Source organism: Carassius gibelio, chromosome B22, assembly GCF_023724105.1.
Source record: "Carassius gibelio isolate Cgi1373 ecotype wild population from Czech Republic chromosome B22, carGib1.2-hapl.c, whole genome shotgun sequence".
Lineage (NCBI taxonomy): Eukaryota > Metazoa > Chordata > Actinopteri > Cypriniformes > Cyprinidae > Carassius > Carassius gibelio.
Genome location: NC_068417.1, coordinates 11,636,735 through 11,661,691, shown reverse-complemented (window position 1 = coordinate 11,661,691; position 24,957 = coordinate 11,636,735). Strand labels below are relative to the sequence as shown.

Sequence of the window (24,957 nt, the reverse complement as noted above, 5' to 3'; positions counted from 1 at the left end):
TGATTATGATATATTTTACAAATAAATGATTGTCAGGACAATATCAAGCAAGAAAATGCGATTATTTCAATACTAGACATGACTATGTATCCTATAGTTATAAAAAGACATACTCAATAAGTGATTATACATGATAGTCAAATGTGTGGGTTACACGTAAATGAATATGGAGTTAAGCAATGGAATGATTCATTCATAAGTCTTTTTTGAGTTCATTCTGGTCCATATATAATGTATAAAAAGGGTTTCTTTGCCATTCTCTGGCAAAGGACTTTTCTGTGAAGACAAAGGTTTAAAGCCCTTCCCCCTTAGGAATTTCTGGTTCTTCTGGGTGGGGGGGAAGTCAATGCAAGTATTTAACTTGATCTCCTGGGTTTACATGTGATGTCCAGCGTTGCATTTCAATCACGAACAATAAATTTGACAATCTCTTCTTCGAATTAAAATTGTTAATAATTGTTCTATTGGTGTTAATGTTGAAAGCTGTTGTGTGAACAAGTTGGTTGGTTGGTTATCTTGCTTGGTTCTTGTGGCACTAGAACTGATTTATGACTTCCTGAGGAATTCAGCTCATGTTTCAATGCACACAGCTCTGATAGACTCTTTGATTTGTCTGATTTGACTCATTTCTGCTACAAGAATATGCTGAATTCAGAGTGCCAGAGCAAATGCATTTGTTTCAACCGCTGCGTGAGTAACAATGCTTACCTTTAATACAACACTTCCAGCTGTATCATCTGGAGACTTGTGTTAACTTGATAGCTTTATAAAAGTTTGCCCCAGATGTTGGATGGCGACAGATTTAGTGTGCGAGATATTGTACTACAAGCCAGTATGATATATGCCTGTTGTGTACTGTTACGGTATCTAGAAGAAACAAGCATCATTAGGATTCAGGGGATGATTCTAGAATTTTCACTGTGCAATAAAACCTTTAGTTACTGGTCCTCAAATGATATCAGTGTCCAATTGTATTATCTTCTGTGAATTTGTGTTGTCTTCCAAGAGAATGGTGTAGTGGTGCAGAAGTCTCCTAATCCAAGTGAGGTTCACATCACATTGTATTATTGTGACAGGACAGTTATATATCAATTTCTTAAAAAAAAAAAAAAAAAGTGTAGCCTATCACAGATTTTACCATGGGCATTATTTTACAGAAATGTGCATAATGTTGCTGTCTGTTTGTTTGTTTTCGGAATATCTTTAGACTTTTTCTTTTGCTTGTGATGTTTGTGTGTTTTTTGTCATTAAATGATTTTAGAGTTTGTCATAAACACTAGGCTAATAAATTCCTTTTAAAATAATAATTGTTTCTGTTCATTCAAGTTCAAAACTCTGTTAAAACTCTGAAACACTAAACTTTCACTTTTCCTTTAAAGGGGGGGGGGGTGAAATGCTATTTCATGCATACTGAGTTTTTTACACTGTTAAAGAGTTGGATTCCCATGCTAAACATGGACAAAGTTTCAAAAATTAAGTTGTAGGCTTTTGCGTTGAAAGCATGTGGAAGCTGTGACATTACCGTGAGGGGAAATAAACCATCATCCAAAACAAACCATGGCTAACAGTCAGATTCAGCCGTTTATTTATGATCCAGAATCAGATCCCGAAGCTGAAACTGAACGAGAGCAGCAGCAGCAACGACTCGCTCCGAGCGGGGCTCGAACCCGGGTCTCCGGCATGGGAGGCGGACGCACTAACAAAGAGGCAGAGGTATTTTAAAGGGGGGAGTGAAATTCTATTTCATGCATACTGAGTTTTTTACACTGTCCATGTTTAGCATGGGAATCCAACTCTTTAACAAAGTTTCAAAAATTAAGTTGTACGTTTTGAAGGAGTATTTTTGTTCCAAAAAAACCTCTTCCGGTTTGTCACAAGTTTCGGAAAGTTTTTTTCGAGTATGGCTCTGTGTGACGTTAGATGGAGTGGAATTACCTTATATGGGTCCTTAGGGCACTTCTGCCGGAAGAGCGCGCGCTCCCATATAGCACAGCACTGAGAGCACAACAGACGTTCACTGATCAGAGCGAGAGCGTCGCGAAATGTCACAAAAGAAGTGTGTTTTTGGTTGCCAGGGCAAGACAACCCTGCACAGATTACCAAAAAAAAAACAGCATTAAGGGACCAGTGGATGGAGTTTATTTTTACAGAGCATCAACGGAGTTGTGCAAGTGTTTTTGTTTGTTCCCTGCATTTCGAAGATGCTTGTTTTACAAACAAGGCCCAGTTTGACGCCGGATTTGCACATCGTTTATTTCTTAAAGATGATGCAATCCCAACGAAAAAGGGTCACGATCGTGTGTTGGATCCGCAGGCGGTGAGTAAAACTGCTTCAAATATCTCTGTGTTGTTAACTTAGCTATCGGCGTGTAAGCACATCAAGTAAACAACATGCGATGTTGTCATCAAACTGCACTTTCCACATGTAACTTACAGCTAAAAAAAAAAAAAAAAAAAAAAAAAAAGACGACATAAAGTGGAACTTAGTCATTTTCCAAACCGCTAAGCAAATATGTACAGTTTCAGTACATACCACATAGAGACGCCTTTGCTGATGTTGCTCTTGTTAAATTTCAGCCTCTGGATCTGTGTCACAGCTTCCAAACGCTCTCAACGCAAAATCCTACTGGCGCTCGTGATTCTTTAGCTCCGCCCACACGTCACGCCTCCAGGCACTCGTGTTTTTCCGTGAAAAATCGGTACAGACTATCTTTCTCTTATGAATATAATAAAAATAAAGACTTTTTGGAGTTATGAAGGGTGCAGTACTACTCTATAGGTACTCAAGATTAACAGGATATTGAGTGAAAACGAGCATTTCACCCCCCCTTTAAGCAGTTTTACTCACAAATACACACATATTTTGAATATTTATGACATATTTCACAGATGCTGAAATATTTAGCATGTTAAATATCTGGACCTGTCAGTGACTCGATTTGATTAGAAATTGCATAGAATGAGCGGGTTTAGAGCATTCAGGAAGGCCAGTAATGACACTATTGTTCCAGTGGTGAAGATTTAGCAGCCTATGCTTTCCAGTAAATTGTATTTCTTAAGGGTCAAGGTCTGTCTGCACAGCAAAATCCCCAGTGTTAATTTAACACTCTTGAGTGTGGACTCATATAAACACTAAAGCAGTGTTAAAAGTAACACTGAAGCAGAGTTGAAGTTAATGAGATAATTAAGAAGTTAATTGAGTTATGATTGAGCATTATTGAAGACACCTGATGTTAACAAGCAGAATCACCAAACGAGAAAAATCACAATTTGTATCACCATTATAGTGGTCAGTGTTTGCTTTAGTTGTGATCTTCGCTTGTAACTTTAATTTTCTGATTTATGTGTCAAGCCAAGAGCAAAAATCATTGGGTGGTGATTATGTTTTAATGTAATTATTGCTTGACCTTAATCACTGAACTCATTTACAGGCTCTTCTCTTATTATCGCATATTATTGATTGTAACAGCTTTGATTCCACAACAAAAGAGTCTGTAATTTCTCTACATTTTTGATACTGTGATTTTGATTTTTTTTTTCTTTTTATTGAACTTTAGGCACACACAGATAACAAAAATCAGCATATTAATATCAACAACGGTGACAAACAGCATATTCAGATAAACAGATCTACTCTGAACATCACAAAACTAGATACTAAAAAAGCTCATAATTTATTCATACCGCAACGCATGATGGGAGCCATGGATGAGTTTTTATTGGCTACAACATGCTTTTTTGATGGTCACCGTTGTTGTGATGCTCACGCTGATTCTTGATGTCTGTGTGTCTAAACTAAAGAACTCTTTCTTTATGTAGAATTAACTTTTAAAAACGTGTACACAGTTAAGAAACCCAAACTCAGCCAATCAGGTAACTTCATGACAATTAGTCCAAACCACAGTCAAGACCATAAGATCGCCTTGGCTCTGGTCTGTCTGTGTGTGTGTGTTACGACTGAGTTACCACAGCCACACAAAATCTAAAGTAAACATCAGAAGGTTCAAGATCCCAACTAAAGCAAACACTGACCACTATAATGGTGACACACAAATCGTGATCGGTTGGTGATTCTGCTTGTTAACATCAGGTGTTCAAATTAAATCAAATTCAAATTAACACTGGAGATTTTGCTGTCTGGCTGATATCTTCTGCTGGACCCTGCAGCTAGATGTTGTAACTACACATTATGTGGGCAAAAGATTATTGACGGTCATGCATTTATAGTTTTATTGTAGCTGTAGATGTACAAAATCACTTTTTTGTTTGTTTTTGTAAAATCATAAAATATATTTGGTTATTTGTGTTGGACCTGAGGCTGAAGGAGTACAGTGAGTAATCACATTGCATTATGAATCGAGTTTCATGTTACATGCTTACAAAGACAAAATGCAGTAACATCTAAGAAAAATTGTGTTTACATTTGCACTTTTGAGTTGAATTTCGCTTGATTTATTTTTTACACTTTAGGCCATACTCATCTCGCACAGAACAGATAACGGTCTTAAACTATTTTGAGAAAAGTTGTTGTGCTGTGCCTTTTGTACTGTAGCACTGTTATTCTACTAAAAGCTTTAGTTTGCGTGTTATGATATTTCTTCTTATTTACTCATGAAAACGGATGAAAATAAAATAAATGATCAATAACCACAACATGAAGTCATACATTGTCATTTTAGAAATAGAGAAAAATAACCAATGGATCTACCACTGGGGTCAAGGTTTTTTTGTTCATATTGCATAACGTATGTGATGTTTTCATATTTCACAGTAATATCAAAGTTATTTTTTTGGTAAAACATTAAAATGTATTAACTCAGTATTTGAGTAAACTGGTTTTGTTTAAAGCAGAAGTCAAACTGTGAACATCATACAGACCGGAATGGGAAAAAAAAACACACATACTTAAACCACAAGCTATTGACGCATTAAGACAAACACACACAAACTGACATGAACCACAGCTGTCCAGTAATAGACACAAGCTCCTGCACACCTTTGTACAAAAATAATTTATTCATTTTGGCTCACAAAATACCAGGGGGCCTCTAAAGATGTTGAACTCCAGGATCCTAGGCAAATCTGCTCACTACCATATATTGAGAAACTGGTTAAAACAATGTGAAAACATGTGGTTTGCTCATCATTTTAGCCTGTGGTTCTTAATCCTGGTCTGGCATCCCAAGCTCTGCCATGAACTGAGCAGACAGATGTTTACTGCTGCTTATTGACTGAGCACTGGATATCTGGTCACTTGACAAAATGCACCCTGGGGGAACAACCTTGCTTGTCAACAAGAGAGCAGTTTTAGATCTCCCTGTGGTTTTCAACATTTTTCCAATTTTGATTTGCATTTGTTGCTAATAGAGTGCTAATTTAATCTCACCAATCTCAAAACTCAAATACTTCAGCTCGATCTGGTACAATTGTGTGAAGATTGGTCATCTTCTAGTGACAACACCTGCGTACACCACATCCTCCTCCTCTTTAACATTCTGTAAAAAACAAAGATTTCATAAAATCGTCTGAATTAAAATGTTTGATACCAGTTTGTGATTGACTGTTTTCATACAGCTAAAATAACAGTGATGCACATAAGATTCAATCTCAGCCAAATAAAATAAATAGTTGGAAAGTGTTGCAGACTTGTCAAGCAGGTTTAACTTTGAATTAAAAAATAAATAAATATAATAATAATAATAATACTTTTCTGTATCTGTCTCACTCTTAAACATGTACTCATGCAGTATGTGCATTTGTCACTTTCGGTTCCTGTAGACGATGGTTTTCTTGTGAAAACATAGTTTAACAGGAATTTCTTGAAAATATATGTTTTTACTCACTTTTTAAAAAATGTAAAAGTCTGTATAGTGTTAAAGGTCCCCTTCTTCGTGATCCCATGTTTTAAACTTTAGTTCGTGTGTAATGTTGTTCTTAGAGTATAAATAATATCTGTAAAATTCTAAAGCTCAAAGTTCAATGCCAAGCGATATATTTTATTTAACAGAAGTCGCCTACAAAAAACAACCCGTTTGGACTACAGCCCTCTAGTTCCTGCAGTAATGACGTCACTAAAACTACCCGTTTTTGACTTACCTCCACCCACATGAATTAAAAAAGGGGGCGTGGTCTTGTTGCGCTCCGACGGAGAAGAAGAAAGAGCTGTGTTTGTTTTTGCCATGTCGTCGAAACGCTTATTTTCATCTCGGAGTCAAATCATCTTTGTTTGGGCTTCCCAGGGACGCTGTACTTGGAGATCAATGGTTACAATTTATTTTTAACTCGGTTCCCGAAAATTATAATCCACATGTAAAACTATGTGCAGCACATTTTGCTGAGGACAGCTTTCTCAATCTCAATCAGTTTAATGCCGGATTTGCACAAAGATTATTCTTGAAAGACGAAGCAGTTCCCTCTTTGTCTGGAGAAGGCGTTGTTTATGGACCACAACCGGTAAGTGTATTTTATTATTTAAGTTGGTGCGTTTAACAGTTTCTGTAACTTAATACACAAAGGGCAAAGCTGTTTAGCTTTGTTAACTAGAGGTTAGGGCTGTGCAAAAAAACAAATGCGATTTTCATGCGCATCTTGTCAGTAAAAATGCTCCTGTGATTATAAATACGTCTCCAGCATGTGCGTTCTAGCCCAATCGTGTTTCCAGGAGGGCAGCGTGCGCTCAGCTGGTGTCGAATCACAACACAGGAACCGCTGGCCCAATCAGAACTCGTTATGTATTTCTGAAGGAGGGACTTTATAGAACAAGGAAGACATCAGCCTGTTTTTATGACAGTGAAAACAGCGGTATACAGATAGGTGAATTGTGTGAAAAATACTGTGGTTTTTTTACATGCGAAACATGAACACGTTATATTGCACACTGTAAACACAATCAAAACTTCAAAAAAGCACGAAAAACGGGACCTTTAATGGTAATGTTTACTGATCCTGGACTCTTTTTCAGTTGCTTTAAAAACATACTCCAGTAGAAATTACCTACAGCAGAGGTTGTTTTTCTCGTGATCTGTCACATACAAGCACAGTGGATTCACATAAGTCTGCAGTGACATAAAAACAATAAATTGGAATAAATGATTTTTACCGGTTTCTGTGCTTTTCTTTTGTAGAATGTTGTTTCGGCGTAAGTGATCTCCTCTTCATCTTCACGAGTCTGGACTGTTTCAATGAAAACAGAGGCATTAAAAGATAAATCAATTGTAACTATAGAGTATCATTATTATATTAGTGTTATTTTTTCAACTATGTGTCAAACGGGCTGCATAAATTCCGTGGCCTGATGGTTAGAAATTTTAACTTGTAACCTAAAGGTGAGTTTATCTCTCTCTCTTACACACACACACACACACAAACATATGATCCCTATCAAAGTATAAGCTAGCGGTGAAATTTGGAAATACATTCTTTGCTGATCATTTATAAATCATGAAGAATTTTAACAAGGTTTAGTATAATTATATATATATATATATATAACTGAATGTGACTGTAATTTAATTAACTTTAATCAATTTGTTACAAGTTAGGGTTAGGGTTAGGGTTAGTATTACTTATCACAGTTAAAAGCAGTAGGTTACTCTTGCCTTCTTGGCCAGTGTTTCTGTGTTTTCTGCGGATGCAGACGACTGCAGCAACAATCAACAGAGATCCAACAACAGAGATCACCACGATCAGAGAGATGAGATGAGAAGAAGACCGTGCTGCTATGTCTAAAGAGAGACAGTGATGTAATCGTAAAAGTGATTGTGTCTGTCTGATCTATAAAATATACAGAGATAAGGTCAGTGAATAATACGAAATTATTAGCTCTGCTGTACCTGAACATGTGAGACAGAGCTGAGTGATGTCCAGATGTGTGGTCTGGTTTGTGATGGGATTGTTGATCACACAGCTGTAGCTGTTTTTCTCCTGATATTCCACCTCCAGAGGTAGAGAGAGACTGATGCTGAGATCAGACACACTGATGCTGGACAATAAACTGTTTCCTTTGTACCAGGAGAGAGTCACATGACCCACATTCACCACTGAACACAACAATGAACAATTCTGCTGAGATGAAGATGATGATGATGAACATTGTGAAGAGTTTCTGATGATGACAGGAACAGACAGACGAGCTGAAAAAAATATTTGAATAATTAATACTAGGTGTTGATTGAGAGTTTGTGATGTCATTCAGCGATTGTGTCTATTGTGGATTTAGAATTGTAAAATGTGTCAATAACAATGTAAGTCCAGAAGACATGAGAAGACAAAAATGAGTGTGTATCTCAAGTTTTACAATTCCAGTATTGAAAAATCAAACAATCATGATACGTCATATAAGTTGAAGCTATAACAAGAAAAAAAAAAAGAAAGAAAAAGAAACCAGTACTTAACTCACCGTAGACAGTGAGAGTGAAGTTCTTGATCACACTGCTGGTCTGTAGTTGATAGAGTCCAGTGTGTTCAGTTCTGGTGTTCATGATGGTCAGAGATCCAGTTTGATGATCCAGCTTCAGTCTGTCTCTGAATCTCCCATCAAGAATATCATCAAATACAGTCATTGTGTCGGCCAGTACATTGATTTCAGCTAGTGAAGTCTTGTTATATCCAAACCTCCACAGAATCAGATCATCATCCATCATTTCAGTAAAACCAGAGTCTAGAGTGACTGAATCTCCCTCCGTCACTGACACTGACTCCACTGTAACCGTATCAGCAAATACTGGAAAACAAAAAACTGGTCACATATAATGCTAATTGCATTTATTTACTCAAGATCACTGGTTTGTAGTAATTATGGTATGAAGTGTAGATGACAAACAGAGAACAGCAGCACAGACACGAAACTTGTGACAACAGAAACACATCAACTGATTATATGTGAGCCAAGTGAAGTGTAGTTTAGAGCTTTATTAATTCCCTTGGGGCAATTAGTTTAGACTGTCTTGGCACTTCACATTCACAAACAACACTTAATACACATACACACGCAGCCCTACCAGACGCCGCATGAGCAGCGCACAGAAGTTCAGTAAACAGATAAAAAAAGAGAAATTAACACTAGAGAAAGATGTGTAAAGTGTGGTTTTGAACAATGAACAAATTAATCAGTTACAATACGCCTATTGAATTCAAGACCACTTTTACATGTGTAATAATGAAAATGAAAATCCACCTTGTATAAAAAAGCTACAAAATCCTTTTTTTAAAGTATAACTTACCAACAGGTTGCAAGCAGAACAAAATGACAGCATAAAACATTTTATTTGACATCTCTAATGTCCTGTCTGCGATTACAACACTGAAATTCCTGACAACAGACTGTTTTGACTTGAGAGAAGTGTGATACTAATCTAGTGTGTGTGTGTGTGTGTGTGTGTGTGTGTGTGTGTGTGTGTTTGGATCCTCCCCCAAAGTAGCTTGAACACCCTTCAGTCAGTGCAGTCCAGTTGTGCTCACATATACTATTAGTGTCACAATAATTTTCACTTCTGGCATGGCAGAAACCATGTAGGTTATAAATTTGCTTTGTTCTTATTTGTTAATTTGTATACATATAAGAATATATAATCCCATGCTGCTTCAGCGTTTTTAAGAAGCGGAAATGTTCAAGAACAAGAGGAACTGCTATGTGAATGAGCAAGTGTAGCAAGATTTCAAAAGTAGTAGATTAACAGAAAACAGGTAGTGAGCACAGCAGATTTTAGAAATTTCTTTCAATTTAAAAAAAATATATTTTTGATATAATTAAAAACAGATGTCAAAAACTGAATCTCAAGACCACGACCTTTCTAATGATATTCATACATTAAATAAAAGATCATTTTATTAACACAGAGCTGGGTCATCAGTGCTCCCCTGCGTGTTAACAGCTCAAAACTCTTGTTTGTTTATTGTGAAGTGAAAGGAATTCTTTGCTGATTTGCTGATTTTCACAGGGCTGCCAAGCCACACATTCTTTTCACAATTAGAGTGCTGAGTCTTACACGACTGACACTGTTCTCACACGCTCAAGCTAAACGTCTATTTTCTCATGCAGTGAAGCACCCTCAAATGAAAGAAGAGCAAAATTAGTTGAAAGTGTAATAGGATATTGGCGGAACAGATATCCAGTGCACATTTGTGTTTTTGTAATGTTGAGCAGTGTAGCCGATTAAAGCTCTGATTGGCCATTGCATTTAAGTTAATCAGAATACAATCGCTGCACAAAACAGGATTTTTTTTTTTTTCAGCACACTTGCAAAATCTACACAGAAAAGTGTAGACAATGCAAATAATTGTGCAATGTCACAAATGTCACAATTCTCTCACTGCACATTGCTGTTCCTGTTGGGGTAGTGGTTTTGCAGCACTCTATCATTCATTCATTCATTTAAAAAAACTATTTCAAAAGGATGTTTATGGTTTATTATTTCTATTTTATGACACTAAGCATCATGGCATTAATACTATCCATTTCCAGGGGTCAGAGAAAACTGCTGACAGGTTTTTGTTTTTTGTTTTTAACCCCAAACAAATCTCCTACCCAATCAAGGTCTCTGTAACCGGACGTCCATTCCATTGAGCTAATAAGTTCCCCAAAATGCTAAAAAGTCTTAAACTAGTTTCAGCTGCATTTCTGACGAAAAAACAGGCTTGTTTGAGGTTGCAACCGAGATGCGCCTTGCCTCACCTGAAATGTAAGCGACTGAAAGCAGCTGCAGTGAGAGGAGGAGTGAACAATTAAAGCGCAGGCAAGCCGGACAGATCTCTCTTCTCTTAGTGGATCTGACACCTGTGAGATCAAAGATGGCTATCGCGGGATTCACGCTCGTGCACAGTGTTGCTAATAAACTGGATGGAATTCAAGTTGCTTTTATATGAAAATAAATAAAATGAACAAGACACCCATTTAATTACACACCAAAGATGTGATTATCAATATTTTTTTCTTTAATACAGACATATGTGTTTTTATTTATTTTATATATTTTTTATAAAATTTTTATTGCATAACCCAAAGAGATCGCACTTTCAGATAGTTTGGTAATATTCACACATAACATATACACATAAAACATAATATTAGAGTTTTAAAATCAAACATTTTAAAAGACAACATTTCATCACAGTTGTTTAAACTAATGAGCATTAAGCTGTGTCCAATCCAATCCAATCCGCTTTATTTATATAGCACAGTTTAAATAACACAAGTGTACACCACAACAATAAAAAACACAATAGGATAAAAAAGATAAACACAATAAAATAAGAGTAATAGAATAAGATAAAAACAACAAGAAATTATAGAGATAAAATCAAATAAGATAAATAAATAAAATGCATTGCACACACAACACATTTAAATCACATTAATCACGATTACCTGGTATTAAAAGCCAGAGTAAAGAGATGAGTTTTAAGCAGTGATTTAAAATGAGACAGTGAGGAGACTTGTCTGATGTGTAATGGCAATACATTCCATAGTTTTGGAGCTGCAACAGCAAAAGCTCTTTCTCCTCTGAGTTTTAGCCTAGTTTTTTCAATTCAATTCAATTCAAGTTTATTTGTATAGCGCTTTTTACAAAACAAATCGTTACAAAGCAACTTTACAGAAAATTATGTTTCTACAATATTTAGTAGTAGCTAGTAGTTTGTGCACATTTGACAGGATTTTAGAAAAAATTAAAATAATAATAATAATACAAGACGTAGTCAGCTAGACGATGAACTATCAATATTATTAATTAAGTTATTATATGATTCAGTCACACATTTAGCAATAATTGTTAGTTCTGTTTGTTGATTCAAGGTTAGCATCATCTGGGGTCCTCTGAGGGTCAGCATCATCTCTTCTCAGGTGTTCTGGATCCAGACTGGAGCTTGTGCAAATCCTAGTTACCATGGGATGTAAATGCCGTGGCGAAACATAGAAACAAAATACAGACATCCTTAGCACAGCTGTTGATCCAACAAAGTAAAATTAGTTTAACCCAAGCTAGTGAATAAAAATGCACCTTTGATCAGATGCAACTACACTCACAAATAAAAGATACATTATTCGAATGCTTGGCGAAAGAGATGTGTTTTTAATCTAGATTTAAACAGAGAGAGTGTGTCTGAACCCCGAACATTATCAGGAAGGCTATTCCAGAGTTTGGGAGCCAAATGTGAGAAAGCTCTACCTCCTTTAGTGGACTTTGCTATCCTAGGAACGACCAAAAGTCCAGCGTTCTGTGACCTTAGGGTTCGTGATGGGTTGTAGCGTGGTAGAAGGCTAGTTAGGTATGCAGGAGCTAAACCATTAAGGGCCTTATAGGTAAGTAATGATAATTTGTAACTGATACGGAACTTATTAGGTAGCCAGTGCAGAGACTGTAAAATTGGGGTAATATGATCATATTTTCCTGACCTCGTAAGGACTCTAGCTACTGTGTTTTGGACTACCTGTAGCTTGTTTATTGAAGAAGCAGGACAACCACCTAGAAGTGCATTACAATAGTCAAGTCTAGAGGTCATGAATGCATGAACTAGCTTTTCTGCATCAGAAACAGATAACATGTTTCGTAGCTTGGCAATGTTTCTAAGATGGAAGAATGCAGCTTTTGTAACATTGGAAATATGATTTTCAAAAGACAAATTGCTGTCTAATATAACACCAAGATTTCTGACTGTAGAGGAAGTAACAGTACATCCGTCTAGTTGCAGATTGTAATCTACAAGATTCTGTGTAGTGTTTTTTGGTCCAATAATTAGTATCTCTGTCTTATCCGAATTTAATTGGAGAAAATTATTTGTCATCCAAGATTTTACATTTTTAACACTCTGTTAGCTTAGATAATTGAGAAGTTTCATCTGGTCTCGTTGAGATATATAGCTGAGTATCATCAGCATAACAGTGGAAGCTAATTCTGTATTTTCTAATAATATTACCAAGGGGCAACATGTATATTGAAAATAGAAGGGGACCTAGGACGGATCCTTGTGGCACTCCATATTTTACTGATGATAAATGAGATGACTCCCCATTTAAGCAGAGGTGGAGAGTCCAGGGGTCAGAAAGTAAAAGTCCTGCCACATTTTTGCTCCACCCATGAACTCAGCAGCTGATTTCACCAGAGGAGGAAACAAGTCATTCCTTCCAAGTCACAAACTAGTCTCAACTCAAATCCCAAGTCCTCAAAGAGTTAAAGTCAATGAGATAATTAAGAGACTAATTAAATGATGATTGTGCATTGGTGATGAACACCTGCTGTTATTGTGCGTTACAGAGGATCAGATGCTGATGTTTTATTGGTTAAAATTATGCCACCATCATGGAGATCAGTGTTTGCTTTAGTTGGGCTCTTGACCCTTTTAATAATTCAAAGTAATTTGCTTTTAAACACTTGTGGTTGTGTTACGTAATAAACATTAACACATTGCTGAATTAAAAGCTTGAAGTAGAAAATTTGATTGCCCTTTTTTCATCTAAAACATTTTAATTAACTTCATGAAGGTGTCTCTCTTTGGTTTGTTAAATTATGTTCAGCAATTACTGAACTACAAAAAAAGTCCTATTAAACAAATATTATTGTAATGCTTAAATATTGGGGGAAAAAATTGTACAGGCTCGGGATTTTAGACATGAGCACTTATCATATGATCCTCAACAGTGGTTACAATAATTATTCATGCTACAGTGCATAATCAGAGTTTTTACTATGGTGTTACCCAGCATGCACTTCAGCTTGAAGCGTTTTGTTGATTGTCACCATTGTTGAGATTCATATGCTGGGTCATGATGTCTGTGTGTCTTATTAGGAACAGATTTCGAAAAATTTATATTTATTACATACATTAGGAAATGTATTCATTATAGTGATTAAACCAACGGTTCCCCAAGGTAGGTTATTTAAAAACTGAACATTTGTTATTAATAAATACATAAAATTGTTTTGGAAATAAACAGGCTGATGCCTAATAATTACTTCATCATGTAAAACTGGCTAGTAACGGTTTTCTGCACAGCACTGATCACACTGTTTTATAACAGCACATGTACTTTTACAGAGAAATATCTAACATAAGAAACCAAAGGTCAAGAGCCCAACTGAAGCAAACACTGATCTCCATGATGGTGGCATAATTTTAACCAATAAAACATCAGCATCTGATCCTCTGTAACGCCCAATAACAGCAGGTGTTCATAACCAATGCACAATCATCATTTAATTAGTCTCTTAATTATCTCATAGACTTTAACTCTTTTAGGACTTGGGATTTGAGTTGAGACTAGTTTGTGACTTGGAAGGAATGACTTGTTTCCTCCTCTGGTGAAATCAGCTGCTGAGTTCATGGGTGGAGTAAAAATGTGGCAGGACTTTTACTTTCTGACCCCTGGACTCTCCACCTCTGCATTTAAGTAAACAAAATGGTAGCGATCGGACAGGTAGGATCTAAACCATCTTAGAGCCTGCCCTTGAATACCTGTATAGTTTTGTAATCGATCTATGAGTATGTCATGATCTATGGTGTCGAACACAGCACTAAGATCAAGTAAGACTAGAAATGAGATGCAGCCTTGATCTGACGCAAGAAGCAGGTCATTTGTAATTTTAATAAGTGCAGTTTCTGTGCTATGGTGGGGCCTAAATCCTGACTGAAATTCTTCATACAGATCATTTTCTGCCCAGACGGTATCGCTGCGACATATAGTTAATATCAGTTATACGCAGCATGCACGATACAAGGAAATGGTCTGTAATATCATCACTTTGAGGTACAATATCTAATGTATCAACGTGAATATTAAAATCTCCCATGATTAGCGCCTTATCAACTGTAACTAGAAGGTCTGAGAGGAAATCTGCAAATTATTTTAGGAATTCTGTATACAGCAGTGGTAATGTGTGTGAATAGAGTATTAGCAATGTAAGCGCAGTTAGCAGCAACCACGCTTGCTGATGCTAACTGGCTAAAAGCTGATAGCCGACCCGGGAGATCAAAATAAAACTAGTGATAGCGAGGCGCTCTGATTGTTTTTGTTGTAGAATACAATAGAGGATATATTCACACGTTATATAAACGGAAACGATGATGTATAAAATAGATTTTTAAGTTAAAAATAGTCAATGAAAAGAATATAGTGACGGAGCTCAATCGCAGTACAGCCGTCAACAACAAACAGGAAGTGACGTCTCTCTCTATCTGTGTAGTTCTAGGCACTGTCAGGAGCAGCTGGTCAGCTGACCTGAGAGAGCGGCTGGGAATGTAGGGGTGCAGCAACTCGGCGAAATACGGTAGGGCAAGGCCATTCAAGGCTTTAAAAGCAAATAAAAGTAGTTTAAATTGAATCCTAAAATGCACAGGCAGCCAGTGGAATGAAGCTAAAATAGGTGAAATGTGCTCATACTTTCTTGAGCCAGTTAAAAGACGAGCAGCAGCATTTTGAACCAGTTGCAGACGGGCAATGGAGGACACATTAACCCCCAAATAAAGTGCATTGCAGTAGTCCAGCCGAGTGGTCACAAAGGCGTGAATTACTGTCTCAAAGTGCTGTTTCTGGAGGACTGGTTTAATTTTTTTGCCAGCTGCCTTAACTGGAAAAAACTGGACTTCACTACGGCTTTAATATGGTATTCAAACTTAAGGTCAGTCGTCAGCAAGTCGTTTCCCATCGTGCTTTTGATCAACACAGTAGGTGGAGAGCAACTGCGCTCGACTGCAGAATCCGACACGTGCCTTGCGCTCGAGAGAGATTTTAGCCACACGTCAGCATTACATCAGAGCAAAGCCGGTATGCATCTCGCGCTGATCGTCAGTGATCGGTTCTGCGCAGATTTTGCTCATCTCAAACAAGCCAAGAAGCACCCGGCTGTAGCCTGCAGATCGAGGCGGGGCTGAACCTGGAGCGCCTACTCTGATTGGTTCGATCGTCTTTCAAAGACATACGTGATAGAACATGTGCGCGTATTCAGTGTAAGACAGAGTATGTTGTTTAAAAGCTAAAAACGCTGTGCAGTTTTACAAATCCTTCATTATAATACACAGAAGAAAGAAAAAAAAAAAAAACCTTAGCATGTAACCCTTCCTGTCCCTGAAATGATTGTTTTGTTAAATAAAGCTGATCTTTAGGCTAACAGACGAACAACCCACTACATTGAGACTGTCCTTCTTGACTACATTTAATAAATGAATTGGGTTGATTATCCACACTGTTAACAATTGATGTAATTTTACAATATATTTCACAGCAATGCACTGTATTCATGTTTTTTATTGTAAATACAAATGCATGATGGGAAATTGATGGACAGTCCTGTAATATTATTGTACCTACACTGTAGAAGCATTATTTTACAGCCACACAAAGCATTGTGGGATAGCATTAAAACTGGTACTTTCATATTCTTTCTAACATAAAAAGTCCAGTTTTCTTAACGTTAAAATAAACTTTTTAAAAGGTATGATGTTTCTCAAACATTCTTTCAACTTAATTTTCATTCGAAAATTCTACATTCTACGAACGTTGATTTGTAACATTCCAAGAACATAAAAAGGTCCAGTTTCCATATTAGTATAATGTTATTTTAAGGTTAGTAAAATGTTCCTGCAACATTCTCTCAGTCATTCAAACACCTGCTGTGATCAAGCAAGAAAGAAAGAGAAATAAGAACACAAACTACAACTTTCTTCAGCCACAGTCTTAGGTGAACTGAAGATACAATACTTTAAATCTCTCAAGATCTGAATAAACGACTCCACAAACAGCATTACCAGCTTCACTTGTAGTAATACTAACCAGAATGATTTTATTCCTGTCATGCATCTTCAGAAGTTCTTATTGAGAATTCACAAAGGTTAAGAAAGATGTTGATGTCTTAATTAAAATGTTATTTTGAGATCACCATCATAGAGATCAGGGTTTGCTTCAGTTGTGCTCTAGACCCTCAACTTTTGCTGCAATACTCATTTCTGCAGTTGCAGTTGTTTTTAGAAAACGTTTCTGCATATATATAAAGCAGATCAACATGTCTGTTTTAAAAACAACCAACTGACTGCACTAAAATGGTTTAAATGACCCAACTGATTTAAAAATTTAAAATTTGAAATACTGTTTTGGTTCATACACTGATGTGTAACAGTGAATACTTGTTTTTGCTAACTTTTCGTTAAAAACATGTTATAGATTATTTATACACTCAAAGAGATCAACATTTGGTGTATTAAACACAACAATGGTGACATGTTTCATGCCAGCATACAAAACATGTTCATGGCTCCCAGCATGCATTGCTGCAATTTGTTTTCTTCGGGATTGTCACCACTGTTGAGGATAGTAAGACAACAATACAAAATACAACATTTTATTGTATTAATTAGTGATGGGATTTATGGCTCTTTGAGGGGATCCGGATCTTCGCGATCCGTTCCTTTCAAAGAGCCGTTCAAAAGAATGGCTCTTTTGGCTCTTTTTAAATATTTAGTCAGTTTTAAGAAGCCAGCTTGGGGGCATCTCAGTTTATCCTGGAAATAATCACTGGGAGGTATTATGAGGTGAGATTTGTAGTCAAATAAATAAAGCTCAGATATCACACACCAATATCTGAGTTTGAAATATTCTGAAATATTGATTATTACCTCATTTCTCATGTGTGGACTATATTCCATAGGGTTGCACAAATCCCTCTGCTTAGACAATGACATCATTATTTTGATTTACCTTTAGTACAAAGTGTGTGTGTGTGTGTGTGTGTGTGTGTAAAACTACGTTGACTTATGTTATTCATACAATACCTACTCACAAATAAACGTAAAAAACAAAGCCGGCTGCAATGAATTTCTGTGCAAAACAGCTTTTACTACAAACACTTCCACACAAGAACATTGTTATCACACAAGAACATTTTGATAGAAAACTATTTTTTTTTTAAAGTAGATAAAATTAGAATAAATAAAATGGAAATGTCTACATACTATTACTACTGTAAACTTTGCAAATAGGACATCAGCCCCTTCAAGTCAATGAACAATAACAAAGTGGGCTGCAATGAATGTCTGTGGAAAACAGCTTTTAGTGAAACATTTCTATACAAGTACAGTATCACAAAAGAACATGTTTAATGATTTTAAAATAAGTTTTAAATGAACACAAAATGCAATGTAAATGCATGCACAACTAATAACTAATATCATCACGCTATAAAGGGTTGGCCTGCGCTGGGTGCGCCCCTCCCCCTATAACTGTTCTGTCTCCTGGCGGAGCTCATTTGTATGAACACGCATAGGAAAAAAGAACGATAGAAAGAACGGCTCCTCTCCAGTCGCGACTCGGCTCCCATCGTTCATGTTTATGAGCCGTTCAAAAGAATCGGTTCGTTCGCGAACGTCACAACTCTAGTATTAATGCTACTGTAATCACAGCAACGCTGCTGTATAAACACAGTATTTTATTGTATTAAAGCAACAGTATTTTTTTTGCAAATTGTTTGCTGTAAATTCATGGCAATTATTTGCCAGGAGCTTCCTGTAAAAATACAATGCATTTTTAACAGTGCACAGTGCGGGGACCAGGTCTTCAGATAGGGGAATTAAATTTTGGGAATAATGTAAATTTCATAGTATGAGAAAGGAAGTGAAAAGGATGTATCAGTATTTGTTTTATATAGCATGACAAGACAATTATTCACTTATGAAAATTAACCATGGTTTTACTACAAATAAAACCAAAAAACCATGGTTACTATAGTTTAACCATGGTAACCACAAAATAACCATGGTTTTGCTAAATTAACCATAGTTTAACCATGGTATTTGTAGTAAATCTGTGGTTATACAAATGGTAATCAACACGCCAAAAAACCATGGGTTACTACAGTTTTACTATAATAAAACCATGGTTATTTTTCGTAAGGGTTGTTTAATATAATTAATTATCTGTCATGCAGTTGATAAATGACTGCAGTAGGCTAATGTGTCTGCTGTGTGCCATTTGAATTTTTAAGAAACTTTAATTTTCTTTACTACATTGTAATGCGTTGACTTTTTCCCTCCCCTTTATTTCAGGAAAATATTTTAAAGTGAAGAAATAGAGAAACTTTTATTTCTACCGACCAGTGATGATTCTGAAAGGACACCTGTAATCTGGTGCTATATAACGAACACAACTTCATGATAATCATGCTCTTTTTTTCTAGTGCAGTTTTTTTATGTTTTTACTCAGTCCATGTAAATGCACATCCTTGAATAAGCCATGCATAACTTCTGATATGTCCGGTTTCAGTGGACAAAATAATAATTAAAAAAATCACATTTTGACTCATTCCTATTGAATTCAATTGGTCCAGAAGATTAAACTTGTAGCAGCTAACATCTCGTGATTCAATAAATCAGACAGTGAGTCAAGTTAACAATAAACAACTGCATTATAATGCAATCTTTGTAAAACTGCAGTTTTTATCTTTTTAAACAACATAATCTGTCTTACACCAACTACGCACACATTTCCTGTATGTCTTTGAAAGACGATCGAACCAATCAGAGTAGGTGTGGGGAGGGGCGACACGAGCAGAACCCCGCCCCAGACGCAGGCTGCAGCCAGTGTTCTAGGAAAAAAACACATGACGCGCGTTTGCTTTCACTTTTAACTCCATTTAACCAGCAACATTGCAATATACGTTTATTATTATTATTATCATTGTTATTATTATTATTTAACCGAGAACATAACGGCATTGTCTTTTCATCTGAATAAATATACAAAATTAAGCCCTCTCTTAAAAATATATATATATTTTGGTACACGCGCCAGTGACGTCAGATGGTAAGAACGTGGTTTCTGAGGGAGAAACGAAAGACGGACAGCGCCATTACGAAATGAACATTTTTATATAAGTCTTCTTTAATCTTCATTAATATCTCAGAGAAGGGTGACTGGAAATAATGGCAGGCTATTTTGTGCTTTCTCTGTGCCTCTTACTTGTTGATGGTAAGCCATTTTGGATAGCCTATATTGTTTCAGCTCTTCCTTTTTCATGGTTGAAAATGATGCTTTTTCATATAAGTCAATGTTTTATCGTGAAATCTGTCTTTTCCTTGTAGCCGTTTAAATAATATTGGCGATTATTAAAGTTCGCATTATTTAGCTTTTTATGTTCCGTATATAATTGATCTATTTCTCACTGTTTCTCACTGTGCCTTTGACCGGAGTGGATGACAGTGCTCGGTTTATTCACACACACACACACACACGCACACACACATATTTTCCTCAATCTTAGGAGTTAAACATTATTTATTTTATTTTTTTATATGTTAGTAATAACAACATTGCCATTCGAGTGCCGTTTTTATGTTGTAAATTTATGTTTATACATATACCCTATATATGTAGGCCACACACACACACTCAAGGGTGCCCAGTTGCGATGCATAATTCAAGTTAGGCATAATGTTTGTACTGTGAAAATTAGTATATATTATATTGTGCGTGTTTATGTATGTGTATACACACACACACACACACAAACACATGCACATTTGCTATCAAAATTATTAAACCCCCTTGACCTGCAAGACATATTTTGCTTCTAATAAGGAACATTGATATTACATCAATTCAAATTCTAAAGTAAACTATTAGTGAGAGTTTAAATACATTTGAGTAATTCTGAGAATTTAAAGGATGCTCTTTTATTTTTGTTGCACTAATATTGACATATATATATATATAGAGAGAGAGAGAGAGAGAGCGCTGTTCATTCACTCCCTCCACCTACAACTCCTGCCACCGCCGAGACTCAAACATGTGACCTTCTGGTAACTAGTCCGTCTCACAGCTGCTACCTTTAAATAATATATGCTTTTATTTAAAGGTAGCAACAAACATTACCTCAAACTATCTAACTGGTAAGTGAAACAAACTGGAAAATCTGTGGCAGCTGAGCATATAAATGAGTATAAATTACAGTCCTGAGTTTTATATTAAACGATTGAATTCTCACAGTACAAACAATGTCTCAAATTATGCGACTCAACTGGAACTGGCCATCGAGAGCATTCATGTTATGTGTGGACAAAGCTTTATTTATAAGACGATGTATTTTTTTTTTCCTGTGCCAGCCACTGCCCCAATTTGCGCCAAGTCATGCTGACATTGCAGAGGTGTCATGTCTTTGCCAAAACAAAAGCAACTTTTAATTTGTGTCATCAGGTGTGTTCGGTTCTGGTATAGTTGAAGAGTCAGTGAATTATGGAGACTCTGTCACTATACGCATTGATAATACCAAACAACCAAATGAAATGATGCTGTGGTACTTCAATGACATTCGCATCGCTCTGATCAATGATCCCAGTACGAGCTGTTTATATGATGGTCCTGATGAGAGATTCAGAGACAGACTGAATGTGGACTATAAGACTGGATCTCTGACCATCAGAGACATCACATCTCAACACACTGGACGTTATGAAGCAGAGATCATCAGAAGAGAGAGTTCGGGAAAAAGCGAAAGCTTGAACAGACTCAGCAAGTGTGACAGCACAAAAATCATCAAAAAAACCAACAACCTTGGTGAAACCATAAAAACAGTGACTGTCAGTGGTGAGTCATTTATTAAATATTACCCTATTTTTACAAATTAAACATAAGTGATTTTCCTTATCTTTCCATCAATATATTCATGACATAGCTTGACCTGTCTTCTACAACAACGAATGTATTATATCACTCAGACTGGTTATGTTTCTTTATGCAACTGATATTAGAAATGAGATGCTGCAGGGAGTTTTTCCCCTGTTTTTACAGTTTTTCCTCTGCTACAATTGAACTTGTGTTTACATCTTGTTTGTCAGGTCCTGTCAGAATGCAGCAAGACTCCGGCATGAGTATGTTTTATTTTCGTATCTATCCGTAAAGACTGAACTCCTTATATTAGATTATTTCCTAAATGTGCATTGCTCTAAAGGGCGACATCCTGCATGTTCCTCCACTGATCTCTGTCAGTTATATGTTCAGGTTTGTCCAATGAATATGATTCAAACACACTCTCAGATTCACTCGCACTAATGACTGTCTGTCTTTATCTGTGTCAGATTCGAGTCCGTCTTTAGGTGTCGTAACAGAACATGTCTTGCTGTTATTCTTCTGCTGGCTACTGTTGCTGTGATTTACTCTCACTATACAGGAGCTTCAGAAAAGGCAAGTACCCCCAACAGATACTACAGTAAGGTTATAGCATTTGTATTTTGCAAAACAAGCGATTGATTGCGCTGAAAAGTGCAAGTATGAGATGAGATACTGGACTGCTGTAGTACATCATGTGAATACACCACATTCATATCTGTTGATTTCACATGTAATGGGAAACAAACGCATCGACAGATGACACAGTTGCAGATTTCCTGAGTTTCTGTAGCCGCCTCGTCTTTAACTTGTGTGGTTTGCTGTTTTCTTACAGATGGAGAAAGACGGAGGTTCACGTAATCTAAGAGTCTGGGTGTAGCTAAAGCAGCATGAGTCATACTTAAGAAAATTTGCAAAAACATACTTCTGTTTAATCAAAAATGGGGAAATGGAGATGGAAATGGAAATGGATTGTTTTTGAGTTGTAACACAAGTAAATGCTTTGCATGTCACACTGATTGTAAAATGAATAACTGATAAAGCACTTACCATTTTACCTGCTACGGAAATCCTGAAATTATTTGCACTTGAAAGGTTATAGCACATGCGTATTAAACAAATCCCATGTAAAATGTTCACTGACCGGGAGTGTTTAGACCTTTATACATTTAATAATTTATTCAAAACAGAAGGATGTAAAGCAGTTTATTACAGGAGTTATTATAGTAAGAGCCTTTGTATGTACAGTAGCTACAGATCAACTTTTAAATGCTTGTCTTCAGCTCTTTCTGGAAAGTTCTGATGTTTCTTCAGATCTGATGAAGATCTGCTCCTGGTCCACCACAGTGTAACCAAACAGGGGCTTGGATGTTATTAGTGAGTGGTATATGCTTCTGTTGTACACGCTAGTCAGCTTTACTTCAACATGAACAAATTCTACATGAGGAACTACACTACCCGTAATACTAAAGAGAAATAATTTTATAATGCAGATGAAAGTTTCTGCTGTTGTGATTCATTTTAGAAGTAGACGTAGTGAATTTAGTTGAATTCTCATGAAGAGAATGGATTGGAAAATACAAAGTCAATGTTGCACTCTTTTGTTTTTTATGTAATTAATGTTTGTGTTATGTTACACTTTGAGCTTTTAAAAAATAAAATATTTAAATTCTTTAAAATTGTAATTATTTTACCAAGTTATATTTTCAGTGGAAAGGATGAATGAAAAAGACTGTCCTATGTTAACACAGGATCCACTAAAAATGAACAACAGTTAATATAAGCCTCTAATATAAACAATAAACCAAATGTAAAAAAAAAAAAAAAAAAATTACAATTTATGTGCATAATAAAACATTAAAGTCCAGAATTGGGGCATATGATATTTATATGTATGATCTTAATTTAAGTGTTAAAAAAAATCGGCAAAAATTTTTAATTCAAATTAATCGGCAGTAAGATTAATTTTTAATGAGCCAAAAAGAATACACGTCACACTTCTGTTTATCAATCTGCACTGGCTTCCAATAGCTGCTCGCATAAAATTCAAGGCATTGATGTTTGCCTACAAAACTACCACTGGCTCTGCTCCCATTTACCTAAATGTGTTACTTCAGACTTATGTGCCTCTAGAAGCTTGCGTTCTGGAAGTGGACGTCACTTGATTGTGCCATCACAAAGAAGCACAAAGTCACTTTTACGGACTTTTAAATTAAATGTTCCCTCCTGGTGGAATGAACTCCCCAACTCAATCCGAGCAGCTGAGTCCTTCACCATCTCTAACTTTAGCACTCACTATTCTAATTCTATTCTTAAAAAAAAAAAATAATAATCTAACCATCCTTTCTTTTTGTTTACTCTTTTTGTTGTTTTTGATTGCTTCCACTGTTTTCATTTGTAAGTCGCTTTGGATAAATGTGTCTGCTAAATGACTAAACGTAAATGTAAATGAATAAATTAAGCACAGAAAATGCCTATATTAGGTCAAGGCAAGGGAAAAATAAGTTTGGCCTAAATTAGAAACATTTTACATTTCTTACAGCTTACAACAGAAGACTTATTTCTGGTATGTTCTTATTCAAATTTTATTAAAAAAAATCACTAGCTATCTGGTGAAGAGTATAAGTAATTTTTATTATAACTGATCAAATTTCTGTAATGTTTGATGCACAGTGAGTGCTTAGGACAGTCTCAGGGCATGGTCTCTGGTGAGATGCCTCCTTTTGTTGTACTCTTATTGCTCCTAATACAAAATTATTTTCAGGAAGTTTTCAGAATATTTTAAGAAAAAGTCACAAATGTAATTAAAAGAATGCAGTTAATTGTTTTTCTTCTTCTTTCTTATTACCTTGAAGCTCCACACTCCATCTCATAGTTGGCGGAAATGGCCTTTAAGTTGGTTTGCCCTACGACCACTAAATTATAAGAAGAAGAAGAAGAAGAAGAAGAAGAACTTGATTATTCAATGCATAGCTATAATAGGAAAAAGTGAGTCAGCTGCAATTACTGTGAAATAACAGAAACAGTTGAATGTGCTTTTACATTGTGTGGCATATAATTGACAACTTGTTGAAAAACTTATTGATATGGAAATCAATGACATTTTAGTTATGAATATATTTCAGAATGCACAAAAACAGTGTTTATAATTTTCTTATAAAATATCTTAGAGATACAGATTCGATTAGAAAAAAAAAATTTTTTTTTAGTTGTTGTTGTTTTATTAAGTATATAATATATTCTTTCATCAAAGCTTCGAACTCCATCCCATTAGCTGGCGGAAATGCACCTTAAGCTGGTTTGCCAACCCTCATAAGATATAAAAGAAGAAGAAGAGGAAGAAGTCCGCATGCTCTTCAGAACACCTGAGCTGT

The 24,957-nt window shown here is 36.1% G+C and overlaps 2 protein-coding genes and 1 long non-coding RNA gene across 3 annotated transcripts in view; all 3 read right to left on the bottom strand.

The window, feature by feature from the left end:
- The window catches only part of LOC127988002 (uncharacterized protein DDB_G0271670-like), a 327,998-nt gene that overhangs the window by 153,946 nt on the left and 149,095 nt on the right, over positions 1-24,957 (bottom strand). The window lies entirely within an intron of this gene.
- On the bottom strand, positions 4,423-7,175 carry LOC127987149 (uncharacterized). The gene is made up of 2 exons (XR_008161063.1): positions 7,100-7,175; positions 4,423-5,495 (listed from the first exon to the last, which is right to left on the bottom strand). It is a non-coding gene; the product is annotated as an uncharacterized LOC127987149 (long non-coding RNA).
- Positions 7,531-24,957, bottom strand: part of LOC127987952 (CD48 antigen-like) — a 57,900-nt gene continuing 40,473 nt past the window's right edge. Inside the window, exons 3-5 of the mRNA XM_052590410.1 lie at positions 8,399-8,701; positions 7,833-8,132; positions 7,531-7,724 (exon numbers count right to left, since the gene is read on the bottom strand). Coding sequence (XP_052446370.1) covers positions 7,531-7,724; positions 7,833-8,132; positions 8,399-8,701 — 797 coding nt within the window. The remainder of the gene's footprint in view (positions 7,725-7,832; positions 8,133-8,398; positions 8,702-24,957) is intronic.